Source organism: Embiotoca jacksoni, unplaced genomic scaffold, assembly GCF_022577435.1.
Source record: "Embiotoca jacksoni isolate LCO1_2020_lvr unplaced genomic scaffold, fEmbJac1.0.p SCAF_7, whole genome shotgun sequence".
Classification (NCBI taxonomy): Eukaryota; Metazoa; Chordata; class Actinopteri; family Embiotocidae; genus Embiotoca; species Embiotoca jacksoni.
Genome location: NW_027185425.1, coordinates 5,085,119 through 5,109,250, shown reverse-complemented (window position 1 = coordinate 5,109,250; position 24,132 = coordinate 5,085,119). Strand labels below are relative to the sequence as shown.

The following is a 24,132-nucleotide window of genomic DNA, read 5'->3' as shown; positions in this document are numbered from 1 at the left end:
GTGCAGACCTAACGCCGGTATCGGGGACACTAAATGCATTTGTACTCTAGCCTCAAAATACTTATCTCTGTGAGCTATCAGCCGGTCAAGAAATATATTTCCTGTTCTGACAGCATATTTGAAAGTACTGCGCGTAAACGTAGTCACTATTGTATATTGGGCTTGTGAAAAGGGATCGAGATAGATCATCGAAAACATTTCCTTCGATTTCCATTTCCCAAACTCCCATCCGTACCTGGCTGTAGCTTCACTGCGAACATTACACTCCGCTTTGTAGGCCACAGTAAAGTAGGCTTGAGACCGAGCTTTATTTAGTTTAAAAAAAAAAGAAAGAAAAAAAAAAAAAAAGCAAAATGACAACAAACAACATTTTTCTCACCAGTTACATAAATGGAAGATGCATCATTTCTCTTTCTTACACGAGGCAGGTCTGATCTCCAGATCACAAATATGTACATTAGAAAACCAAGTACAAAACTACGTTTGTCGGGAGGAGGAAGTCGTGGTATGAGACGTGTCCTGATGACTGTGATGATGATTACACAGCTGACTGCAGACGACGAGGTGAGGATACACAGATCTGGGATTTTTTTTTTTCTTTTCTTTTTTTGAACAGTGGATTTTAATCTAGTGAAGTCCATTTTATAGCATCATTCCCTCTGTTCCATCTTGACTTTAGGAGGTTTAAGGAAGGACCTGTTTTTCTTCTCCTTGGTCTTCCCTTTGGCCTGGAAGTTCCTCCAACTGTCCACACGCCCATCTCTTGTTTCCTGAAAAATGTGTAATAAAAAAAAAAAAGTGATTTACTAAATTCCAATAGAGGGGTCATCCTATTTGAGATGAATAGCCACAGTCAAGGAAGGGCATGCCTCAAAGTTTTTCTGCCATTCTCTCTCCCGCTTTGCTTTCTCTGCTACCTCGATTTCTTCCTCTCTCGCCCTTTTCCTGGTAAAGTAAGAGAAACACAAGAAACACAAACTAATGATTAGTAAATTTAAATAAAAGCAGCTCAACAGTTTATGGTTTTCCGCAACAACAACAAACAGGTTGTGAATATAATTTTTTTTTTTTTTAAATATACCTTTCATGCATTTCCTTTGCTTCCCTTTCCTTCCTCTTGATTTGAAGCTCTGCGAACAGCTTCATGGTCTGTTTGTACACAGCTTGCCTGAACTGGAGAAAAAAAATAAAACCACAAACAAAAAAAGTTATGCATGATAAGTATATAGTATAGTCAATTTTCAATCTTAATGTTAACAGTCACCTTGACTGTGATTATGACTCTTTTTTTTTATACTCATCCTCACTTTCCTTTACAATTTCAACTTGAAGTCTGATTTAGTTTCAGAAAATATTTCAATAATTCGAACTTACCATTTCAGGGTCATCTTCCTCCATATCCAACGACTTCCCTTCCTTCTTCAACTGTTTCCTTTTCTCCTTTACCTGTTCAATCAAATTAACATTACTAAACCAGTACAGATTAAGAAAACTCAGTAACTCTGAGCAAAAATGTGTGAAATACGGTATTGGACGTGGAGACTACTCACCATGTGCTCCACATATTCCTTTCCTGCATGGATCACATCTAAGGCTCTCTTCTTCTGTTCTGGTTCCAGTAGAAGTTTGTATGCCTTGTCCACAGCTGGAACATAATCGTAAATTCAGGTTGAATTAAAACTTTGTTTTGAATTGATGTCAGCGTCAACTGAACGTACAGCAGGTTTAAAAAGGTTTAACGAAAGCCTTTGAAAACGGTCAAAAATGTCAAATATGAGTATTCATACCTTCGAAGGCTTTCTGTGCTCTCTCTGGGTCACCCTGATTTTTGTCTGGATGGACCAAAATGGACAACTGCACAGTTAAAGAGACCAAGATTAGGAATTAAAAATGAATGATTATCTATAACATTATTTATTTGACTGCTTTGCGATATAAACACACGATTGACTGAAATGTTTCTACGTGAAAAATAAAAATAGAACCACTCGTGCATACAGCACATAATGCAGTAAACCAGTCTAAAGGCAGACGGAGAAATCCAACTCTTAAAGGCATCATAAAAGCAGTAAACAAAATCCAACACGTGGAACAAGATATATTAAAACAATAACACCGGTGGGGAGAATTAGCAGCAACAAACGACCCTCTAGATAAAGCGCTTCGAGTGCAACCTAATATAATATAAGGCATATCTTCAAAGATGATTTATCCCCCCCCCCCCCCCAGTTTTCTCGTGCTTTCCTTACCGCCCGAAATCTTTTCTTCAGTTCGTCATCTGTTGCTTCTGGATCAATTTGCAGCACCTGAAAATGACATGGATATTTAAATGGCCGTTCCTCAGGTTTATAATACATTAGTTATGGTAACCAAAGTGTCAATTCACAAGATTACTAGCGTGCTGAACTCCAGCTGCTGTCGGCATGCAAGAGAAACACTGAAAGTTCAGACAGGCGTTGTATTGCCTCTATAACATTTTGGGTTTTATGGCAAAGTCCAAATGTTTCAGTCATCTATTATAAGTAAATCAACTTTTTTCTTCTTCTTCTTCTTCAGCATCCCAGATGGGTTTGTTGATTTTAGCACATTATTATTTATCACAGATGTTGGCTGTTTTGCATGCAACATTAATTTAGACGTAGAAACTATGTCAAAAAAATAAATAAAAATATATAACACAGACTAGTTAACATGTTTATCAGTGATGAATAAACACACTTAAGTTACCTCGAAGGGGTTCAGATTGAAGTAGGATGAACCAGGTCTGAGCAGTCTTTCGATCTGCTGCTTGGAGGTTAACACGGAGTCTCTTTTCTCAATCTGCTTCACCTGTCACAACAAAGACCCACGAAAACATTCAAAACGACAACCGAAGTTCATCTTGAAACTGCAGCTTCAAAATCCTTTTTTTTTTTCTTCTCCCCCCTCCCCTGAGTGTTGTTTTTTTTTTTTCTGCAGCCGGCACTCAGCAGTAAAAGGTGACCACGGAAGGAAATGCATCTTTTCTGGGATCACCTGACCTCCTTTTGATTTGAATGCATGATGGTCAACACCGTCCACCGACGTGCACTTACTACACCCCCCCCCCCCCCCACACACACACACACCCCCCCACCCTCTCCACCTAAAAAAAAACCACGACCGTGCAGCAAACTGTGATTTCGCGGTCACGTCAGCAGAGAATAAGAGAGTGGAAACGTGTTTCCCTTTCGGTGCAACGCCAGAGTGAAGCTGCTCAAAACACCTCCAGTCAACGTTAGCTCCTCGTCGTTAGCTGATGTTCACGTCTTGCGAGGCCTCGCGGCTGAGGAACGGGACGACCTCCGACCAATCGGCTTCAGCCGATGAACGGCGGGTCGCCGGCGCTTCGGAAAAACACAAGCGAACAGAAGCTCTGTCGTACCTCCGTGTAGAAGTTTTGAAATAATTCATCCGACACACTCTGACAAGAGGACTCTCCTCCGGCGGCCGCCATCTTCACCCTGGTTTACATGTGACGTAGGGACGTCACGTGACCACACGTTCGCTTCGTGAGGAAACAAAATAAAAATAAAATCGTTTAATAATTCAGTTCGTCTGCGCGTCAGTATATAACAAACGTTTTTTATTAATTTTATCAAACGATTTATGAAATGATTTAAATGAATAAATAGATTTTTTTTTTAGCTATAAAATAATAATGGCTATAAAAAAAATTAAAATGTATTGGATCGACGACAGCTGACAAATACCAACTGAAAGCTGTCTGTATGGATGATGTGAAACTTAAGATGTAAAACATGGAGATATATTTATGTATTTTTTTTTTTTTTTTTAAACTGAAACTATACCCTGCCTTATTTTGAAAATACAGGAACTAATTCCTAGAAAGAGAAAACACTTCCGCTTTACCGTTCAGTTATTTTCGCCTCGGTCTGTATTAATGAACGGAAGCCTCTCGGGTTTACCGAGCACATTGATTGACGTGTAGTTTAACACTTTTAACATCTTTGATCCACAAAAATACCCACTATGTATCTGATGTTAACAGCCTGCTAAACTTCTAGGTCATTTTAAATAATTACAGATCCCCTTCTTCAAGCCCAGTAGTGACTGGATTTACACACAGTACTATCACAGATGCTTGTCGTTAAATCACGATGCTGAGCAAGAGCTGCAGTAATCCACCCATGATTTTCTATTCAACTTCACAATGAACTCCCGTGATAGTGCTCAACATTCACAATGGCCTCCCAAAAGGAAAACACAACCATGCCGCGGCGGTTTGAAATAATAAAAAAAAAACACATCACAAGGTCCACGTTAATATAAAGTTAAAAATGTAAATAGACACATTTATTTATTTGAACAAAGTGTTGAAACAACCAAACGCACATTTCATTTACATTTCCAGGAGTAATTCTCGAAGCCTGGATAAGCAGGATGCCGGAAGGAGCTCCGGGTCATTGTTGTCCATCAACTGTCCCCTCCAAATGTTCTGGTCTAAGCAAAAAAAAAAGAAAAAAGAAGACATCAAGAACATGAGAATATTTAAATCTGTTTTAAAATCGACACACCTCCGCTTTCAGTTTGACTCCTGTTTAAACTTTAGTTACGAAACAATCACTAAAACTGCTGACATTTCATTTCACATGGAGACTTAAGGAGTCAATGAAAGTTACACAACGCTAAGCTTTTCTGAGCAGCTGCACTGAGCCGAGATTATTTCTCACCCGTCACCTCTGCTGAGCTGTAAGCAGGTAAAAGGCGCCAGGTGCACCCTCGGTGGATTCTGGACCTCGGCGTCCTGCGGTCCCGTCCAGAGGGACGTGAAATCCCACGGCGGACCCGGCTCGCACCTCGTGGAGGAACACTGTTCTGACTCAGAACTAGAAAAGAGCCACACAGACGAGGACATTGTCAACAAATCTTGGTAGATCAATTTCTAAACACCGCCAACCAACCCACCACATGACCAGACAGACTGTATTGTCTTTAATATAAGGCAGGTATCATTTTTATCTAAAAAAAAAAAAAAAAAAAAAAAAAAATACATCCGCGAGATCAGTGACTTGATTCTTGATTTATTCTGAAAAATAAAAAAAAATAAAAAAAAAATAAAAAATAATAAATTATTGAACTTACTTGCTCTGGAAGGTAAAGATGTGATAGACCGCATTATGCTTTAAACTATAACAAATGAAAAAAAAAAAATACAAACGTGTAGTCTCTCTGAACATAAATTGATAATGAACAATCTTACCAATCAGCCCCTTCCAATTCTGTGAACTCATTCACATGGATGCAGGCAGCTCCTTTACTGCCTGGTGACAAGAGGCGACATATAAAGACAGAGTGCTGATATGAGAAGCTGTTTAATGGCACTTTAATCACAGTAGGTGTCAACAATTAGCTGTCTGCTGCACTGTGGTCCCTTAATCCCAGTCTTGCCTGTGAAATACAAATAACCTACCCCTTCTGCTGCCATCTTGTGGCGATACGGGGCAAAGACATCGGTTTTGAGGTGCAGCCATTGTTCCAACATCAGCCAATTTCACAAACATATAAATTCAGCATCCCCGCTGCTTTCACAATGAATTAAAAAAAAAAAAAAAAAAGCAGCTCCTCTAGTTAATGTCAACCTACTAATTAACAAGTATTCAGCTCAGAAAACGGTCAATATATGCATCGTTGGATTAAAGAAAACAAACACTTGGGCGTGCTGGTGTGGAGCTGCTTCCTCTAGCGGCACAGGAGGTGAAATGTCCATTTCTCCCCCACCCCACCCGTCCTCCCTCCCATTCACTGAACGTGTGTGCAGACAGCTGAGGTGCAGTAAGCCAAGACGGGCAGCAGGTGTTGGCGTGGTTTTTACATTTATAGCGCTTACCAAATCCTGGCTCTTTATTCCAGATTAAAGAAACGGGAATTAGACCCCTTAAAGCTGTGCATCACTTCTTTGGCTTTAGATGACAAAATATGCACAATGTCTTTGAAGGAAATATGCACAATTCATATGTTCTGTCAGCCCAAGAAACAGCCCGATAGCAATTAATATTCCCATGATTGTTCAGTCAACTTTAGTGACTCGTCTTCTTTAATACCTGGAAAAGAAAAAAATCCCACTCCTCCCCAAATAAATAAATAAATACATAAAAGGTTGATTCATAGGACAGTAAATTAGTGAGGAAGCAATAAAAAAAATTAAAAAAAATAAAAAAAGCAAGGTATGATTACGGCTAGTGTTTCTCCAGTGATTACAATGAGCTACAGGAGAGGAGACAGTACTCTGTGCAAGGCTAGCTCACCCTTGAGTACCGTTCAGGTGAGTTCCTCATTCTAGCGGTGCCGCTCTCAATGCTTCTCCACCTAGGTAGGTTGGAATAAGAGGACAGACATATGAAACAAAATACAATGATATCATGGCACCAAAAAGGCAAGAAGCTAAAAACAATTTTCTACTGTGAACAAAAATTTGCCGATTGCCAAAGTCACTTTTTTTTTTTTTTCAAAGGAATTTTAACCCTTTGGATGGTCAGATCCTTGGTGTCTTCAAAAGGAGAGAAAAGATGGTTGATGAGCGGATTTTTGGAAATAAAAAAAAAAAAATTCATGTGGAGACAACTCATACAAGAACAAATCCAGTCCAAGTCAAAAATGTCGCTCTGACTGAGGACCAATAAACAAAACTGTCCTTGTCTCTCAAGTTTGTGTGAAGGTGTACAGAGTATAAGCTTCAGTAAGTAGGTGTCAGCCCCGTCTTAAAAAAAAAAGAAAAAAAAAAAGAACATTTAAAAAGGTGTCCAAAGACACAAAACATTTACAGCCGTGAAAATCACGTGTTTCCACTGCATCGTAATACTACATCTCATAGAGATGTGCACAAATCGTCATAAAATGTGCCGTTTACACGCGTTATATTTCAATACAAGCTCAATAAATATCCACATAATTTTCACAGGCGTAAATGGCTTTCTTTCCCTTCATCTGGAATGGCAGAGAACCACATTTATTGAAGGTAGGCTGAGGTTTACTAAAGCATAAACTGCACACCTGTGCGCACAGACTGGACAGACAGGAACACTCTTGAGTAATGGCGAGAAGTCAAATTTACAGCTTGGTTCCTTTAATTGTTGTTGGTATCGCTGTAACATTCACAACATGAACTGTGTGCGCAGGAAATGACTGCAGTCTGACATGCACTGGAGAATAAAGGGTTAAAAATCCTGTTTGAACTCTGCATCATCCAGACGCCTTTCAAAGTTCTCTTGTCCCGTTGTGTGACTGCTCAATTTGTGATTATCCTCTGAGGGGAAAAAAAAATTTGACTTGGGGAAAGAAGATCTTCATCCAAATGAGAGAATTGAGGTTCAAAAAATCAAATCAAATACTGAATGACGACACTGAATTTGAGTATCTGACAATTGACTGATGCTCAGCTGAGTTTTATTGAAACGGAACAAACGTAAAAGTTATAAATACAAAGAACATCAGAGAACAAACTGCTAAGGCTCTTAAGGTGAGCCAAACCAAATCCTACTGGGCAAGTTTAAAGAAAACATAGGAAGTTATGGTATCAGTTTTAAAAAAAAACACAATTCGTCTATCTCTAGAAATGCTAGGCATACACTTTGAACATTACAAAACTTTGTTTTTCTTCCTTCCTGTGGATTCTTTTCTCCACCATTGCAAAAAATGAAGTATGAAGCTCTAACCATATGCATTTATTTACAAGCAAGTCCCTAAGCAACTATGAGAAACCACAAATAAAGGGAGTACAAGAAGGAGAGGGGAGGAGGGGGGCATGGACAAAAACTTCCTGCAAGGCAATATTCATTATTTAATGTCCTCTCAGACTTTTGAGAATGAATGTCCACGTTTTTTTTTTGTTTTTTTTTTGGAAATGTTCATTGTTGGCTTTAAAAGAACCGGGAACAAAAAGTAACAGTAAAAGTGTATTTTGTGTGTGTGTGTTTTTTTTTTTTTTAAAGACACGTGTCCCAATGTAAACCGTAGGAGGAGCAAATGATTCACCACAACGGTTACGTTCATTTCTTCTGCCAAAGGGCTTTCCAGCCAATCACCTCGAGCCAATTCTGGGGTCTGTCCGTTTTTTTCTGAGATATATACAGATTTTTTTTTTTTAAGAGGGATGAAGAATAAAAAGTCAATCAAAAAATTGTGGCCAATCTCCTGTTTTTTTCTTTTTTATTGTTGTTTTTCTCTTTTTTTTTTGTAATACCTTTTGGTGCATCTACTTCCACTGCTGCCCATAAGAATCCTGTGAAAACTCCATGGTGTCATTACTGTAACCATAGTTACCGGAATAGTCGGCCCCTTGCTGCAGGGGCTGCTGGGCGATGGGCTGGGACCCCCAGTTCTGCTGGTTGTTGGTCTGGCGGCGCTTGGAGTCAGGCTGGTTAAACACGTCTGCCTTCCTCTTTCCGCCGACGTTCCCGCCGCGGTTGCCCCGGGCCCCGCGAGGACCACGGCCCCTCTGGGGCTGGAAAGGGGCTCCCCGCCCTCCTCGGCCTCCCCTCGGACCGCCGAGGGGCGGCCCCCTTTGGGCGTAGCCACCCCGGCCTCGTGCCGGCGGAGCTCCGCGAGACCTCGGTGGAGGAGGCCCTCCCCTGCTAGGACGGGAACCGCGGCCCCTCATGCTGTACACGTCTTCGTAGCCGTAGTAAGGGTCTTCATAGCCGCCACGGTAGTCATGATAATCGTAGCCATAGTAGTCGTCATAGTAGTCCTCATAGCCATAGTAATCTGGTGGATAGGCATAGCCCCCGCGGCCTCCGCGGCCCCTGCCGCGGCCCGGTGGCGGCATGCGCGGAGGAGGGTAGTAGTAGTAGTCGTCATACCTGCAGCGGAGAGGATAGTGTTTCATGCATTCGATCCCTTACGTGAGAATAAATCAGGTAGCTGACCAGTCGCCTGACTCACCCCGCATTCCTGGTGGTCTGCCGAGCTGCTTGGCGCTCTTTCCTCTTCTTGTCTGGGGGCTTTGCCAGGACGATCTCAATTTCCTCCCCTCCCAGCTCCTTCCCGTTCATCTCATCCATTGCCTGAGCAAACCAAACCAGCCGTTAGCATGCACAGAAACTTCACTCGTGTAGTAACACGTCTTGAACGAAGTGTGAACAACCCCACCTTGACGGCAGCATCCCTTTCCTCGAAATGAACAAAAGCGTAGTCTTTCAACTTCTTCACTCGTTCCAGCTTTCCAAACTGAGAGAAAGTCTTTTCAAGCAGCTCTTCAGTCACCGCTGTGGCCAGCTTCCTCACAAAGAGCACCTTGACCTGTGATCGCAGAAAAGCAGGATATTTGTCACCCCCCGCAGAAAACGGCGCGTCTGGTGCGTTTTAAAAGACCTGGCGACCGCTAACCTTGGCCATGACCTCCGGGTCGGGTTCAGCCACGGGGTCGGCCCACTCCACAGTGACCGGGTTCCCCCACACTTTGACCTTGCCGCTCATGAGGCGGCGGCGAGCCTGTGCTGCAGACTTGTGATCCTCGTACTCGAGGAAACAGAAGCCCCGGTTCTTCTTCTTGTCATCTGGCTGGTGGTACAATATCACCTCCTGGAGACCCTCTGTAAGGTAAAACAACATCCGAACAGCTGTCGCACCTTTCATAACCCACGGTTTATGTTAATGAGTTTCTGAAACTAAATGCACGCCTGTGAACTCAAAACTAACCTGTGACTTTGCCGAAGTCTTCCAATATACTTTCTCTTGTCTTGTTCTTTGGAATTGATCCGACGAACAGGCGATTGTTTGCAACAGATATACACACTCCCAAGTACTTGCCGGGGCGGATTTCATGGTTATCACACTGAAAAGAAAATAAGAGCGGTTAACCACTGAGTGAAACGGAAAGTAAATAAAAGCAACAGTTTCAAGAATAAATCGTCTTTAAAGTTAACCCCCCGTCATACATCTATTTCCCAAAGCATCTGGACGTAAAACAGTTGTAGAATAATCCTCTTTGAGTTGTTTAAATGTGGATTGACATCGTTTTTCCACCCTGCTGCGATGCTACTCACAAGCTTCACAGCCTTTTGTGCATCGTCCTTATTGCAGTATGTGATGAAGGCATAACCTCTATTCTGACCAGACAGGGGGTCCATCATTAACCTGAGGTCCCAGATGGGACCCGCAGACTCGAAGAGCGGCACCAGCTCATCTTCATACAAATCCCTCGGGATCTTTCCAACAAACACCTGGCGAGGAAGAGGGAAATGGAGGTGAGGGTGCGACGAACGCAACACGCGGCGAGATAGTTAAGGTTCTTTATGAGCGACACTGCGGCGCGGGCGTAATGCTTCAAATTCAATTATCAAATCGAATTAAAACGGAGCTGTGAAACTCCTGACGGACAGGTTCCGTCAATATCTATCGATCGCTTCGCTACCTCAGTTCCAATCCCCGGCTGTGTGCCTTTGAACACGTCCTCAGGTGGGGGACCCCCGTATTTTCTCTGCCCTGTAGTGACATCCAGAGTGTATCCCGTCCGCTCCAGCAGGGCCTGAAAAACACACACAAAAACACACATTGACTGAGCTGCGGAGGCGTGTTTATATGACCCTCTTTCTGACCTTCTACGGAAAAGACTTTTCTTTTTTTTTTTTTTTTACCTTTATTTTTGCCTCATCTGGGCCCTTGGTGGATTCTTGTACTTTACTTCCTTGTTTTTCTCGCTGTCTGTAGGTCTTCATGACTCCACAAAGGAAAGCACTTTTGTTCTACATTAAAAAATAAATAAATAAATAAATAAATTGAGATTTTAGTACGTGCCTTCGATCTACATTAACATAAAACTCCTCTCAAGGACAAAAAGGAGTGTAATCCATCTCCGTGGATACCTGTACGTGAGACAGGTCACTCTCTTTGAACTGCTGCAGCACAGTGAGCGCTCCCTCCTCGTTGAACTCCCGCAGTGCATCGATAGCTCTTTCGTCCAGGTCAACGTATGCCACCAAGCCTGCGGTTACAAGGAAGGGTCGCTGTCAAAGCTTAGCTACAGCAGACAGCTTTATTTTTTTCCAGAATGGCATGATAAAATTACACTGAAGAGGTTTTTTTTTTGGAGTCAAAACAACAACAATCCTCCCACCTGTCTGGAAGATGTTATCTAGGCTCTCAGCAACTTTCTGGGGCAGCCCGGCATCGATGAGCGTCTGGTAGTTCTCCGTGTGCGCTGCGGTCACGTCCATGGGCTCCTCTTCCTCCTTCGCCGGGGCAGAACTACCGTTCACCTCAGCGGCAGCCATTCTCCTGTGATACACCAACCGAGAAAGACGACTAATTGAACAAAATTCAGCACCTGGGATTTTAACAAGAGGCAGGAAAAGAGATCCCATTTTTAGCATCGTTGCACCGGCCGCCTGAGGTGGCAGAGGATTGATTTTAAACTTCTTTTACTCTTTTTAGTTCAGCACCTTCATAATAATTTGACTTTTTTTTTTTTTTTATCATGGTCGAATAGTGCAGGCTTGCTAAATATTATTAAAAAAAAAAAAAAAAAAAAGTATGGTGAAGCATCCCTTTTTTTTATGCACCAAAGTTTTGTAACATCAAGTTATTTTTTTTAATTTTTTCAGACTACTGTTTTTATTTGATATTTGTTTTTACCTTTACAACGGTTTCTTTCCACCCAAGGTAGTTTTTCTTATTATTGCTAATTTGTTAGTTTTTAATTTGACTTAAAAAGCATTTTTATGCAATGTAACAGGGTTTTCCCCCACCATTATATCACTTGGCTGCAGCATCCAAAGTGTGTTTTCATTGCACCTAAATCACTATAGCTCATTTTATGGCAGACACAGCTTTTTAAAAAATCAATATCGTAATGATTATAGTCCAAAATTACGTGGAAATGTGTCGTTTTTAGTCAAATAACTGCCCACAACCCCTCGCCACTACCACAGCACCTAAGCCCGCCCGAAACCTATTAAAAAAAGAAAAAAAAAAGAAACTGTGAAAGGTGCTCAAAAAAATAAAGTTTATTATCAACGATACACTTTTTTTTTTTTTAAAAGAATTGATCTCATAATCGAGAATTTCACTACCATAAATGACATTGTTCCTTTTAACGATGACAACCTTTGAGCCTGTTATTTTCGCTGTCAAATGAATGAACATCTCGACTTTTAGTTAGTATCCTTGTGTGATATTACAGCCATGAACAAATACTAACACAGGCCAGTTGTGGAGGTCGGATTAACATCCTGTTGGGAGTTGCAATTATTACAAATCCTTGTTTGATAATAATAAAAAACAAAAAAAACACAATCGATGTGGAAATGTTGATGCATTTTGTTCGGTAACACAACCCGGTCACTTCAAGACCGACAGCCAGTCCCGCCCCCTTCACATGCAGCCTGCTTACCAAGCGAGATGAATTACATTTTTTTAAATTCATATGCGCCGATATTTACCGAATAAACGCACATTTGCACGTATTGTATTTTTTTTTCATAACGAGCTAGATCTTCCGAGTCTTTTTCTTTCTCATTCTCGAGCAAACAGTAAAAAAAAAATAAAAATAATGGTTGGCTTTCTGGTTAGCTAAACGAGCTTATACTTTAGGCCTCGCCGTGCTGAGAGACACCCGTTCACAAATCAAACACACGCTCCCTACAAGGTGCGAACAGATAGTTAGCGACACTTACCAGTCTAATTCGGCAAACTAACTGCGGTGTGTGTTAAAATGTGAAACGATTCGACTCGTCCGGCGTACAAAATTGTCTAACACGCAGAAAACGTTTGAGTCTAACCCACGAGACAAATTTCCAGACGGCTACGGTCTCGTCGTCGGCTCGCCCGAACAACGCCACCGCTCCGCAACCATCGCGAGATGTTAACGAAAACTCGCGAAGCGGGAATGGGGTGTTTTTTTTTTTGACAGCTCGGGACAAGCCGTCTTCTCGTTGTGCGGTAAAAGGTTTTTGACGGCTTTCGGAAACGCCGTTACCCGGCTCAAGGGTCGAAGTGGCAACGATTTAATAGCAACACGTAGAGGGGAGATAGTTTAAATGCAGCTAAGTGGCTATGAAATTTTAAAAAAACAAAGCGGGAGGCGCAGGGAAGGAGTCCAGCGCTTTATCGTCAACTGTCCAACCACAGCGAGTGAACTCTTGACTGGCAGGACTTTAAACCAATGACAGCAAACCGGATCCGCCTCTTTTTTTTTTTTTTTTCCTCCGTGCCAACACAATTCAAAAAGCGCACTGAATGAACAAGTGACAATAAAGGAGAGGGATGAACAATGACTCACACATATTCTAAAGCTTTCAAGGATAGCAAAACAATTAATCACTTTATTGTTTGATTTTTTCTTTTTTTTTTTTTTGTACTTTTGATGACGTCAGTATGACATCCCATACAGACCTGCCTTGACCAGCAAACAATCAATCTATAGCTATATCATTATTTTATTGTTATTAACATGGCTGGACTCTCTCGGGAAGAGAAGTGACGACACGCCTCTGAGCTTCAGTCATCATGGTTGAGCTTTCTGATTTTGCCCTTGTGGCGGTCGATCTCCTTCTGTAGGCGCTCAATCTCTTTTTTGTGGTGCTCAATCTCTTCTGCGTGATGCTTCCTCAGTGCCTCCAGATGCTCCTTCTCCTTCTGCCTGCAGGGGGAAACAAAATAAAGACAAATCAGGTTAAAAAAAAAAAAAAAACATCATCGAAAACCATTGATACAGGTATGAGAATTCAACAGTGGGATTAATTATATCATCCTGATTTTCACCTGAAGTACCGCTCTTCCTCTGCCACTCCCTTCTTTCCAAATGCACCTCCTGCCTCCCTCACTGAGCCTCCTCCTCCTCCACCTTTCCCTGCTCCTTTGCCCAACTCCCCGAGCTGCAATACAAAAAAAAAGGCAAAATTGTACTTTGTTACAACTTTCATACGAGAAAAAGAATCACAATGAACAATAGCTTTTATTCCATAACCATCTTCTTTTCTTTGCAATATTTTAAAAAGAAGACCCACTCATGTTTGTGAAGTTAAGGAGGTTCACATTAAAATAATTTGTTACCTTTATATCCAACAATGTAACACATTTGTAAACAACATTTCTGGTAGTGTTACGCTCGAGAACCGTTTGGTTTTCTGCATGACCTGATCTGAGCCACAAGGTTAGGTAGTTACTTTATTAATCCCCGAGGGGACATTTTTTCAAGTAGGCTATAGACAAATATCATGGACTTAAGCTAATAACACACAAACTATAACACGTTTTTATTGAACACAATCACAGCACCGGTGGGGAAAAGAAGTGAAATTTTGGATTTAACAACTGGTCAAATCTCCTTTGGCGGCAGGAACCTCGTACAAGCGTTTCCAGCAGCAACACATCAGAGCTGCACAAGTTTCTGGGGGAATTTTGGATCATTCAGGCGTAGAGAACTACTTCATACTCTTATACCCTTTTCACACCAAGGAGCCAACCAGGTTTACACCCACATTGATTTTGTGTTGTGTGGCTGTTCTTCACGAACCATCTCTTAAAGTGAATCAGAAATGGGTCGTTTAATTGCACCGCCCACGTCCAGGCTGTGAGTTAATGGTTTCAATTAACAAAAGAAGATTGATTCCTCCTGGTCATTGGATTTGAATTACATCTGGCGTGAATGGCTGTTGAGGTCATTCAACAGGGAGATCACCTCCATGTATAAACAATTTGTCTCCTGTAGTTTGATAAATACCTAAACTATCTGAGATTAATGGGTGACACTATCTATCTTTATGCAAATAAACAATTCTTGATAATAAGCCTTCTGAGCTCACCTTTTTGTGAAGCATGTTTCTTATGGACAGCAAATTGGGATTAAGACAAAAATCTGGGCACATTTTAGAAGCAAATTTAAATATAAATGCTGATAATTTCAAAGGATTCTTTTACTTCCTCTTGCAGCTGTATTTTCACATTTTAAAAACCTATAATAGGATCAATAATCCATCTTATTTCTCTCTAAAGACACGGTCATTTGGCAACAATACATCAATTGATGGGGGTTGTCTGTTTGCGAAATATACAAGTTAATTGACAGATATATTTAGAAAAGTGATTATGCATATAGTTCATTAAAGTTTTTTGGGGTAAAATGATAGGTTCATTTCATTGCTTGTCATTTATGATTATTTGATTACCAACTGCACATATGTTTAACGAATCATCAACGAGCCCGCATGATAAGATGATCCTTGACTGGATCAGAAGTTACCAACCAGCCGGCTTCAGCCGACCATCATTAGTATGGCAGTTTTTAGCGAGCTAATGCTAACATAAAAAAACAAAAACAAAAAAACAGCTGTCACCAATCCAGCGCAGTTTACCTGATCAGATGCCATTCTGATCTGAGAGGCGATGCACCTCCTCAGGTTTGCTCTCAGAAGAAGCTTTTCCATTACCGCTCAGATATTATTAAAAGCAACTGCAGCAGACTGAAAACTTCAGTGTCCTCTTCTTCCTCGCTCAAAATGCGGAAATTTGAAGTAAATATGGGCGTGGAGAGACAACTATCCGTGGCACATGTGGGCTCCTTGCTGCCCCCATCTGGTGAGGGGTGAGAGCTGCATGTTATCCGCACTGGTGGAAAGTAAAGTACATTTATTCAGGTATGTTTACGTAAGTAAAATTGTTGAAAAAAAAAAAAAAAGTTTTGACACAATGGATAATGTAACAAGCTTTTAAACTACAACACAATGTTAAAGATTAAACCACTGGTCTCCAACCTTCCTTTCCGAACAGGATTACATTTCAGATGTGTGTGAGTTGTTAACAGCTCCACAAAATAGAGATTTTTCCCTCTAAACAAATGGTTTCATTTTCATAAACGTTCAAATGGTCTAATATCTCACCACAAATCAAAGATGAGATTTTTTTTCCTCGTTTCTCTTTCAGTAAACTGGATTGGTGACAGAGGGACCAAATCTGACGACCCCTCAGATTTATCTGCTGTCCCTGTATATAAAATTGTATATAAAGTAAATCAAAGTCGTCCAACCCCAGCAGTAACATGATGCTTCACCATTAATAATTGAATGATGCCATATCAGTCAGAGGGACCAAATTAGTTTTACTTTGCTATACTTTTATACTTCAAGTAAAGGAGCTTCTGGATTAGATGTAATTTTGTTAGCAGTGTGGCATACTGTACTGTGAAAAATAACCTTTTTAATTTCCTATAGAAATTCGAGGAAGGTTCTTGTATTCTATTGCACCACTTGTACAGAAATGTTATTTTCTTGAAAGAACTGCGACATTAAACTTTCACTTTTTCATGGAAACTTAATACATATAGCTTATTTATCATTTCTTGAATTCTTATGTTAAGCTAAAAGCTAACCTGTTGTTACAATTATGCAGATAACTATGATTCTGAGTCTACATTTCCCTTCAATCAGGACCAATTCTGTCACGAGGAAACTTCTAGGAAATTATCACAAAACCATTACAATTAAAACAATACAATACATATTTTTTTATTTCCATGCAACATCACATCTAACAGTTTATGACTACTATATTACTAAAGACAGTATTTCAGACAGTGATGTGAGTGTGTTTATGATTATATATCCTGCAGTTCAAAGCTCTAAGCTGAACTGAACTGAACTTGCATTCCCATTTCAGCATGTGAAACTAGAAAATTGTCTTGCATTGAAAATTCATTCACCATTTCAACCAATGATTTTGGTTCAAGATTATTGGGGGATTGAAGCCATCATTTATTCTCATCTGGTCTCCTTCTTACAAAGATAATTGGAAAAATATTCAAATTACCATTATGTGTCACAGATTTGTACCCGTGTCTGATGCAGTTTTACTCAAGTCTTGCGACAATACAAATGACAGAAGAAGAGTGCTCATCTCTCAACTGCTGGATGAGACACACTCCGCGGCACAAAGAGCAAGCTTTGCACAATAAGGAGAGGTGGTGGGTGTTCAGTACATATGAGTCATAATGTAATCCCATTGATGAAGAGCTGCCCTCTGTCCGACAATGCTCATCCCACTGCAGTGTATAGCATGAGCTCACCATCCCTGAAACTCCCCTTCCATTCTCTAATTCCTGCAGAGTTGAGGGTCAGTGAGAAAGCGTGGGCGTGGTGCTGTTGTGATGACGCGCTGCATCCTTTCAAGCTGTTTAGCTCAGCAATGACCATGAGGATGTGGAAGCATCTGTGAAAAGAAAAGCATGGAAACCTGTTGGGCCCCTGCGTTCTGTGCAGCATCCCCGGTCTGTGTCTGTAATTACAAAGGGCAGAGGCGGAAGGTGTGAAGGCTGAAATACAACGCAGCGATTGTGCAACAGAGTATGAACAGCATCAATAATAACATATGTGTACTGTGTTTTTCTGAAGCTGTGTTTTCTAGGTTAAGTAAGACATTTTAGAGACAGATCTTGGACATTACTTTCTACACTCCCACATCAGCAGGAGGAAACTGCACCACTGAGGTAGTGACAGTGTTGCAACAAATGGTGGCAGTATGCACTCATACAAATGGACTGTATCTGCTGTAATGAATATGGAACAAGCTGCTGTTAGATTGTTAGTTATACTTAATTTATTCTGTAAATCTCATTGCGATTAAAATCTCTTTTGCAAAAGGAGTAACAATATCACAACAAGGAAATGAATTCACACTAGACAACCGTCACAGACACAAACACCCACATATGCTGCATTTACTAATTCAAACATTCAGTGACATTATTATAAATTATGAGCGATGAGTAACGCTGAGGTCTCCCAGAAGAAGGAGTGTCTAAAGCTTATGACTGTTCTGCAGCTTGTTCCAGTATAACAGTGCATATACAGAGAACGAAACATTCATATAAAGCAAAGCCATCTTCTCTTGTAATGGACTACAGAGAGTGCTGCTCTCATTTTGTTTCAAATGAGCATAGAAATTGAGTTTCCTGTAGAACCATGAATGTTGCAGTGCAGTGCTGGACAGAAGGCTCCAATATTCACTGAGGGGGAAAATTGTCGTGCATTTGTCACATAACTCAGCTGCGACAAATATGAGAAAAAAATAACATGACAAATGCTTCAGATGAAAAATATGAGTGATAAAAGAGGTGGACATATTCGTTCTGCAACCACGAATAAGGCATGAATAACTTCTATTTGCACACCTTTTAAATAAAGATTACCAACAAGTACAGGTCAATTTGAATTTATTTTGTGTTTAGGAGAAAAAAAACAGCCACTGCACTGAGACAGACTGAACTTTGATGTCTGTTTTTGAGTGCGTCCATCTGCGTTTTTCTAAGGCCATGTATAGACTTCCGGTCGACAGTTTGCATAGCTGCCAGTTACCTGGATCCTTTCAGAGCTGTTCACCTCGCCGGCTCAAGTGTTGCCATAGGAAATCGTATCCTGGCAACAGCACTAACCCGAGCAAAGACAAAGTAAGGTCATGCAGACGAAAAGATGTGGCACAATGTTCTTGAACGACAATCTCTTTTCATAACCTGTGCTCCACACTCATTGCATTTTTTTTTGCCATAATATCCTTTCATTGTTTACGATTATTATTTGCATAACATTTAATGTGAACTCACATTACATTTGCATGTCTCTATCTAACAATGTAACAGCCTTTTAGAAAAAAAAAAAAAAAAAAAAATCGACATGTTTGAAGGTCATGCATAATGCTTGTAATCTGCTTCCTTTTACCAGATCACCAGTAATTTCATGAAATAGCACTCCCATCAGAAATTCATTCATACCTCTGGGGAAAAGCATGTTGATACACCTCTGCAATTGAACCTTTTGTTCAGGATTTCAACACATATTGCTGAGGTAATAGCACTGTGTTGGCATGGAGTTACTTTAGTATAAAATAGTAAAATGACTAATACAATATTTTCCTAAAAGCCCATCTTGTGGAGCCCAATAATGAGACATACAGTAAATAGGAGATTTAGTGAATATTAATACCATCCCATTGTATTCATCTATAAAGAGCTACAATGAAAGCTTCCCAACAACCTCACACTAAACTCATGCAACTACAAGATCCCCTGACTCGCTATTTCCCTCAAGTTCCCACTAACCTTGGCAGAACTGGGACTACGCACCTTTTATAGTGCAAACTCCCCTTAAGCTAGATTCTTTCACATCACTTGCATTCATTATTTGATGTTTTTATGATGCTTGTAACTGTTTTTATTCCTTCTTGGTGGTTGTTTGGCCTTTGCTGTGCTGTGCCTACATACTGAATGTGACAGATCTCCTTCTCAATGAGACTACCTGATTATAATGGCATGAGAACTGCAATTCAAGAAGCTATAATATTTTGTAAGAACAGACTCTGCTTGTTTCTTTAAATGTGTTTAGACTTCTTGGTTTCCTTTATGTGCTTTCAGCTGATCTATTTCTCAGGGTGTGCTGCTGCTGAAACTCCTTGCTGCTAATGGCTCTCATGAGCTTGCCTGGATGCTGCCACTGTTGCCATGGTGACCATCAGGATTGATAAAGGGGTCCAGATTCTTTGTGTTCTGAACATACGAGGTCTTTTGGCAAAGGCAGACGTTACGTGCCGGGTTCATAGGCAGCTCAGGGGTAATTAAAAAGGGAATTGACTCATTTAGGTGACTGCAATAAGAGGGGCGAATTCAAAAAACACCCTGCCAAATGTTCTTTTGAAACAATGTCACTTTCCTCCCAGCTGTTTGCTGCATTCACTCACAGCTTGTGAAGGGTTTTACAATCACAGAGTGAGAAACAAGAAACAAATATTCTACTTCCATGTTAGCAGCTCTTTTAACTTGAATTTATACAGAGTCAGAGGTGATCTGAGCTAAATGCCAATCTTGGCATGCTCAAATTGTTAATGATATCGTAGAGATTTTTTAGCAAACATTTTTACCATCTTAGGTTCACACTTACTGGTTAGCAATGAGGAAAGTACTGTACAATTAAAATGTTGACATGACAATGGCCTGAATTAATGAATGAAGAACATTTTGTAGCCTACTGTGGAACCGTATTGCTGCCACACAAGAAAAAGAGAAACGGTTCAGTATCACATAATGATGTAAAAACCTTTTCACGTTATTACAACATACAAACTTATCAGGTACTATCTATCATGATAAACATGATAAATTCTTCTTCTAGCATAAAACGTTTAAAATGATAACTTGATCATTGATATTGCCATGTGAAAAACCTTTTGTCAAAGCAATAAACTTTTCCGGTTATAATGTGATACTTGACAGCAATGTGCATCCGTAGTACGTTACAAAATGTTATCAATTCATGTTGTAGATGTGATATTTCACAAAATACTAATTCTGAGACCTACTTGTGAAAAGTGGTTGAAAATGTCAGTCTTTTTAATAGTTGTCAATACTTTTCCCATGAGTTTCTTTCTTATATAATTTCGTTATATTCACAACTGTTTCTGGCCAATGTCCTTCAATTTGAAAGCCCTTTGTATTCTATCAGTACAAAAGATAGTCATTAGCCTCCCTCCAGTCAAGTCAACCCCTGGGGTTAGCACACCGTCTGAATGTTGTAATACCCCCTGGAAAACCACTCTCAAGAGAATGGTGGCATTTAGTGATGACGCACAAACACAGCTGTAACCCACCACATCTGGCTTTTTGCCATTCAAAGGTAAAGAAGCCACAGAGGGAGGGAGGCCCTTTCTCCATGTTACAGTGAACTGCTCTTTATCAACCTTAATCAGGAGGTAAAGTGCATAAAAGCATAAGGTGTGAGAGTGACAAGGAGAGAGAGATATTAAACAGTGTGTTTGTAGAGGTCTGTGTAAGTGCTTATTTCAGGTCAGCGGGAGACCAACTAATATTAACCTGAACAGCCCTCCTCATCATACCTGCTCCCTGTGCCGATTCCCTGAGTTTTTGTGATTGCTTGCCATTCAAGAGAAATCGCGCCATCAGACACAGACAAGCCAGCAGTTTAAGGGTGTCGGAGACTTGCTTTCGGATCTGTTACGCTCTGGAAGACAAGGGTATCATTTGAGCTGAAGGACATGCTGTGCTACAGCTGAAAACAATGGATGTACTAATCTCCAGAGCTGAAGTTTCATTCCCCGGTAACGATTTGAATCCAGCACAGTTTTGTAAGAAAAGCAGCACGGCACAGCACACAAACAGTTTCTGTTGAGATTGTATGAAAATCTGTGCTGATTGTTGAGCGCTTCTTTTGAATATACCTAATAGTTATAAACTCATACTATGTTCAAAATTACCAATACACATCATAATATAAAGGAATTAGAAAAAGCAAGACTACAAAAAGAATGCACAATCAGCAGATTGAGTTTGTCTAATTGTCCTCTTCCTGAGCAGTTTAGTAAACATTTTATATATCTACAGACAAACTCAATCTCCTGATGAAGACTTTGTGATTCAAAACTCCAGGCCTTTCTGATAGACTCTACAGGATGCTTTTTCTATTGTGTCCACACCTGCATACAAATGACAAGGCATTGCATAACAGTAGACAGACTTGAAGCCGATGTTTCTCCAGTGAGGGCGCAGGTGGCATTTCAGTGTGTTTGCTCCACAATACGTTGACAGGTTGCAATTGAAAGACATCGACCGGTTCCAGCCTGGGATATAATCCATGCTCCAACTGTTCAGTTGAGAAACGGTGTCTCTAATTACTGCTCCTTTCCAGTATTTCAAATAAAATGTCACCTTTCAATGTCATACAAATGACAACATGCCAGTTGTGGAATCAATAAGGGTTTCATAGAGACAAAAGCCTTTTTTTTTTTTTTACTTTCACTGGTGTCCTCAGCCTTCTCTTTTCTCCGTGATGCACAGTATAATATTGTGCCCTCTGTAGACAGCTTTGAGTTGAGCCATTCAATCTCAGACTCACTGCCAATGTTTGGAATAAGATGCAGGGTATTGCTTATCCATCCACGTAGCGCTGGAGTTGATATTATCATCATCATATCGGGAAATTTTTCATAAACCCTCCACTGGGGAGTCAGAGCACATTGCTGGTTGCAGGCCTACTATTGGAAGTGGTAGAAATTATGGCAATAATAATTTGCTGGAGTATGTTTTCCATTTGAACTTTAAAACCTCTGGATGCTGCGTTCATGTATTTAATTTGTTTTTCTGATGGGTCCAAGTAGATGCAATGTGTAAGAGTAATTTGCAGTATGCATCCACAAAAAACAAAACATCTGCTTGCGAATAAATATACAAGTATACTGTGCATACACAATAAAAAAAAAAAGAATGAGTTCAATCACATCCCAAATTGACATGCAGGGTTATTATAAAGATGACCAAGTTAATCAAACTTCTTTCCTTGTATTTAATATCCTCCAGCTTAATAAAAGTATTAACTACAAGAGATTAAGACAATTCGGTGTTAACCTCTCTGCTGCCTCACACTTGATAATTATAATAATTTCATGTACTGCCGAGGGCCATTAAGAGGACATTACTGCCTGTCCAAAGATGTTCTTTCACTTCTCTTTTCTGTTTTAAAGACCTTCTCTTCTTTTCCCATCTTTAGGATTAGCACTTGCTGTTTCTATAGCAACAGCTTTCAATTAAGAGACAGGCAGGATCTTGCTATTAGCCTGCAAGGTGCTAATTGATACTGGATTTAACATCGGGTGGGGGTTGAGCTGAGAATTAGAGGCTGTGTGTGTGTTAGAGAGGGGGTGGGCAATCATCAACAGCTTTAGGATCTGATTAGCATTGGGATTCTGTCTTTGACATAAACACGCACGCACACAGACAAACATGGCGTCTGCATACAATCATTGTGACATTGATTAGATTTGTTAAAGTCTGATTCGGACAGAGGCTGTATACTTATACAGTGGATATTAGGAAACATGCAGTTGTCTTTTCTCCTTTATTGCTGCGTGCACAGCATATTTATGTGCTTCTGTGAGTATTTGCAGTAGTATGTGGGTCACTGGCAAGTCCTGCTACATATACCTTGAGGTTGGGTAATATTAGGAAGCCGGAGCGCAGATATAAGTTTTTGTCTTTTCTTTATAATGTGAATGCATATTGTGGTATTAAAATGTGTGTATATGAGCAAATATAAGGCAAGTACCGCCATTTCCATTCTGTCTGTCCACATACCCGTCTTCCTGCTAATTGATTGGAACTATCTGCAGCTCAACACATGAAAGAAATACAAAGAACGAGGGGCCACTGAGCCTGGAAACTGGAAAATTGTCTCCAACATTAGATGTTTTTGAATCATTATTAGCCGACTGCACATACTGCACATTGAACCAATGACTTTTGTTGGGAGCATAAATTAGCACAAAATGTTCTACCAAGCCAAAATTATTCAGAAGCCATGAGAAAATGGTGCATATCACGTGATATCATGTGCTAACAAACACAAGATGCAGTGAAAACGGCACGTACAGTAAAGCACCATTTGCACAGGAGCCAGTCTGCTCTCCTGGTGACCTCACAAAATGAGAGCGGTGCTCAACAAATGGATGATGTAAATCTCCTTTTGCTTATGCCTTGCAGCAGAATTACAGCACAAGAACTGATTATGGAGAGGAGAGAAAGCAGAGGGGCAATACTGAAGACAGAGTAGGCAAATCTAAATTTAAGCTGCTGAGACAATTTCCTATTTTTAAAGAGGTCACAATCATATTCTGGCCCCTGTCAAATGTGTTTGTTTTCTCATTACTCAACTTCACAAATCTTTTTTCTTGGTAGTGATTTGCCTCCCTGCAAAGCATGAAAATAGAACAGAGGGGAATTGCACTTTTATCATCTTAAGAGATTGCTGTTTAATGTACCTGCAAATCATATCTATATTTAGAGAGTGAAATGTTTGCCAGCGGCTTTAATGTGGCAGGAGTTCAAAATCCATTTCTCCTTGTTCTATCTTTGTACATGGTGCAGCATTTTCCATTTGTTTCCTAGTTATTTTACTTTCGAACTTTAATTTTTTAGATGCCAATTTGTTTTGTCCTGGGTTTCAGAAATTGCTGTCAGACGACATGCTGATTTGACTCTGCAGGAGAGGTTATTTGGTCAGTTGTTCTGAATCTGATTATTAGAAGACATGCGAGAATATGAGATTTAAAGTTGCATTTCACCATTATATCGCTCAACAAGGACCACATTTGCACGTTATGTAG

At 40.4% G+C, this 24,132-nt stretch overlaps 3 protein-coding genes across 4 annotated transcripts; all 3 read right to left on the bottom strand.

The window, feature by feature from the left end:
- Nucleotides 1–289: 289 nt before the first annotated feature.
- On the bottom strand, nucleotides 290–3,507 carry dnajc8 (DnaJ (Hsp40) homolog, subfamily C, member 8). Its single transcript, XM_069175946.1, has 9 exons — nucleotides 3,404–3,507; nucleotides 2,728–2,829; nucleotides 2,250–2,306; nucleotides 1,788–1,854; nucleotides 1,551–1,645; nucleotides 1,375–1,446; nucleotides 1,082–1,173; nucleotides 870–945; nucleotides 290–770 (listed from the first exon to the last, which is right to left on the bottom strand). The coding sequence occupies exons 1-9, from the start codon at nucleotides 3,473–3,475 to the stop codon at nucleotides 651–653; spliced, it is 753 nt and encodes a 250-aa protein (XP_069032047.1). The 5' UTR covers nucleotides 3,476–3,507; the 3' UTR covers nucleotides 290–650.
- Nucleotides 3,508–5,766: 2,259 nt separating this feature from the next.
- On the bottom strand, nucleotides 5,767–12,831 carry LOC138214366 (heterogeneous nuclear ribonucleoprotein R). Of its 2 annotated transcripts, XM_069175941.1 has the most exons (12): nucleotides 12,654–12,831; nucleotides 11,096–11,256; nucleotides 10,845–10,963; nucleotides 10,617–10,724; nucleotides 10,394–10,507; nucleotides 10,026–10,202; nucleotides 9,679–9,814; nucleotides 9,367–9,572; nucleotides 9,130–9,279; nucleotides 8,923–9,044; nucleotides 8,302–8,840; nucleotides 5,767–6,348 (listed from the first exon to the last, which is right to left on the bottom strand). In XM_069175941.1, exons 2-12 carry the CDS (start codon nucleotides 11,250–11,252, stop codon nucleotides 6,314–6,316), a joined length of 1,863 nt encoding a protein of 620 aa, XP_069032042.1. In that variant the 5' UTR covers nucleotides 11,253–11,256; nucleotides 12,654–12,831; the 3' UTR covers nucleotides 5,767–6,313. The 2 variants fall into 2 exon arrangements, with proteins under 2 accessions (XP_069032042.1, XP_069032041.1); XM_069175940.1 differs by lacking the exon at nucleotides 5,767–6,348 and having other exon boundaries at nucleotides 7,398–8,840; nucleotides 12,654–12,830.
- Nucleotides 12,832–13,133: 302 nt separating this feature from the next.
- On the bottom strand, nucleotides 13,134–15,486 carry LOC138214368 (ATPase inhibitor A, mitochondrial-like). Its single transcript, XM_069175943.1, has 3 exons — nucleotides 15,333–15,486; nucleotides 13,741–13,853; nucleotides 13,134–13,618 (listed from the first exon to the last, which is right to left on the bottom strand). The coding sequence occupies exons 1-3, from the start codon at nucleotides 15,402–15,404 to the stop codon at nucleotides 13,477–13,479; spliced, it is 327 nt and encodes a 108-aa protein (XP_069032044.1). The 5' UTR covers nucleotides 15,405–15,486; the 3' UTR covers nucleotides 13,134–13,476.
- Between the last annotated feature and the right edge of the window lie 8,646 nt (nucleotides 15,487–24,132).

Coding starts and splice junctions, on each gene's coding strand:
- dnajc8 (XM_069175946.1), bottom strand. CDS start 3,475: ATGGCGGCCGCCGGAGGAGAGTCCTCTTGTCAGAGTGTGTCGGATGAA. Junction 2,307..2,727: donor TCAATCTGAACCCCTTCGAG/GTAACTTAAGTG, acceptor TGTCATTTTCAG/GTGCTGCAAATTGATCCAGA. Junction 1,447..1,550: donor AGGAATATGTGGAGCACATG/GTGAGTAGTCTC, acceptor TTGATTGAACAG/GTAAAGGAGAAAAGGAAACA.
- LOC138214366 (XM_069175940.1), bottom strand. CDS start 11,252: ATGGCTGCCGCTGAGGTGAACGGTAGTTCTGCCCCGGCGAAGGAGGAA. Junction 9,280..9,366: donor ACCCGGAGGTCATGGCCAAG/GTTAGCGGTCGC, acceptor CTGCGATCACAG/GTCAAGGTGCTCTTTGTGAG. Junction 9,045..9,129: donor AAAGGGATGCTGCCGTCAAG/GTGGGGTTGTTC, acceptor TGGTTTGCTCAG/GCAATGGATGAGATGAACGG.
- LOC138214368 (XM_069175943.1), bottom strand. CDS start 15,404: ATGGAAAAGCTTCTTCTGAGAGCAAACCTGAGGAGGTGCATCGCCTCT. Junction 13,854..15,332: donor TCAGAATGGCATCTGATCAG/GTAAACTGCGCT, acceptor TTTGTATTGCAG/CTCGGGGAGTTGGGCAAAGG. Junction 13,619..13,740: donor GAGGAAGAGCGGTACTTCAG/GTGAAAATCAGG, acceptor TTCCCCCTGCAG/GCAGAAGGAGAAGGAGCATC.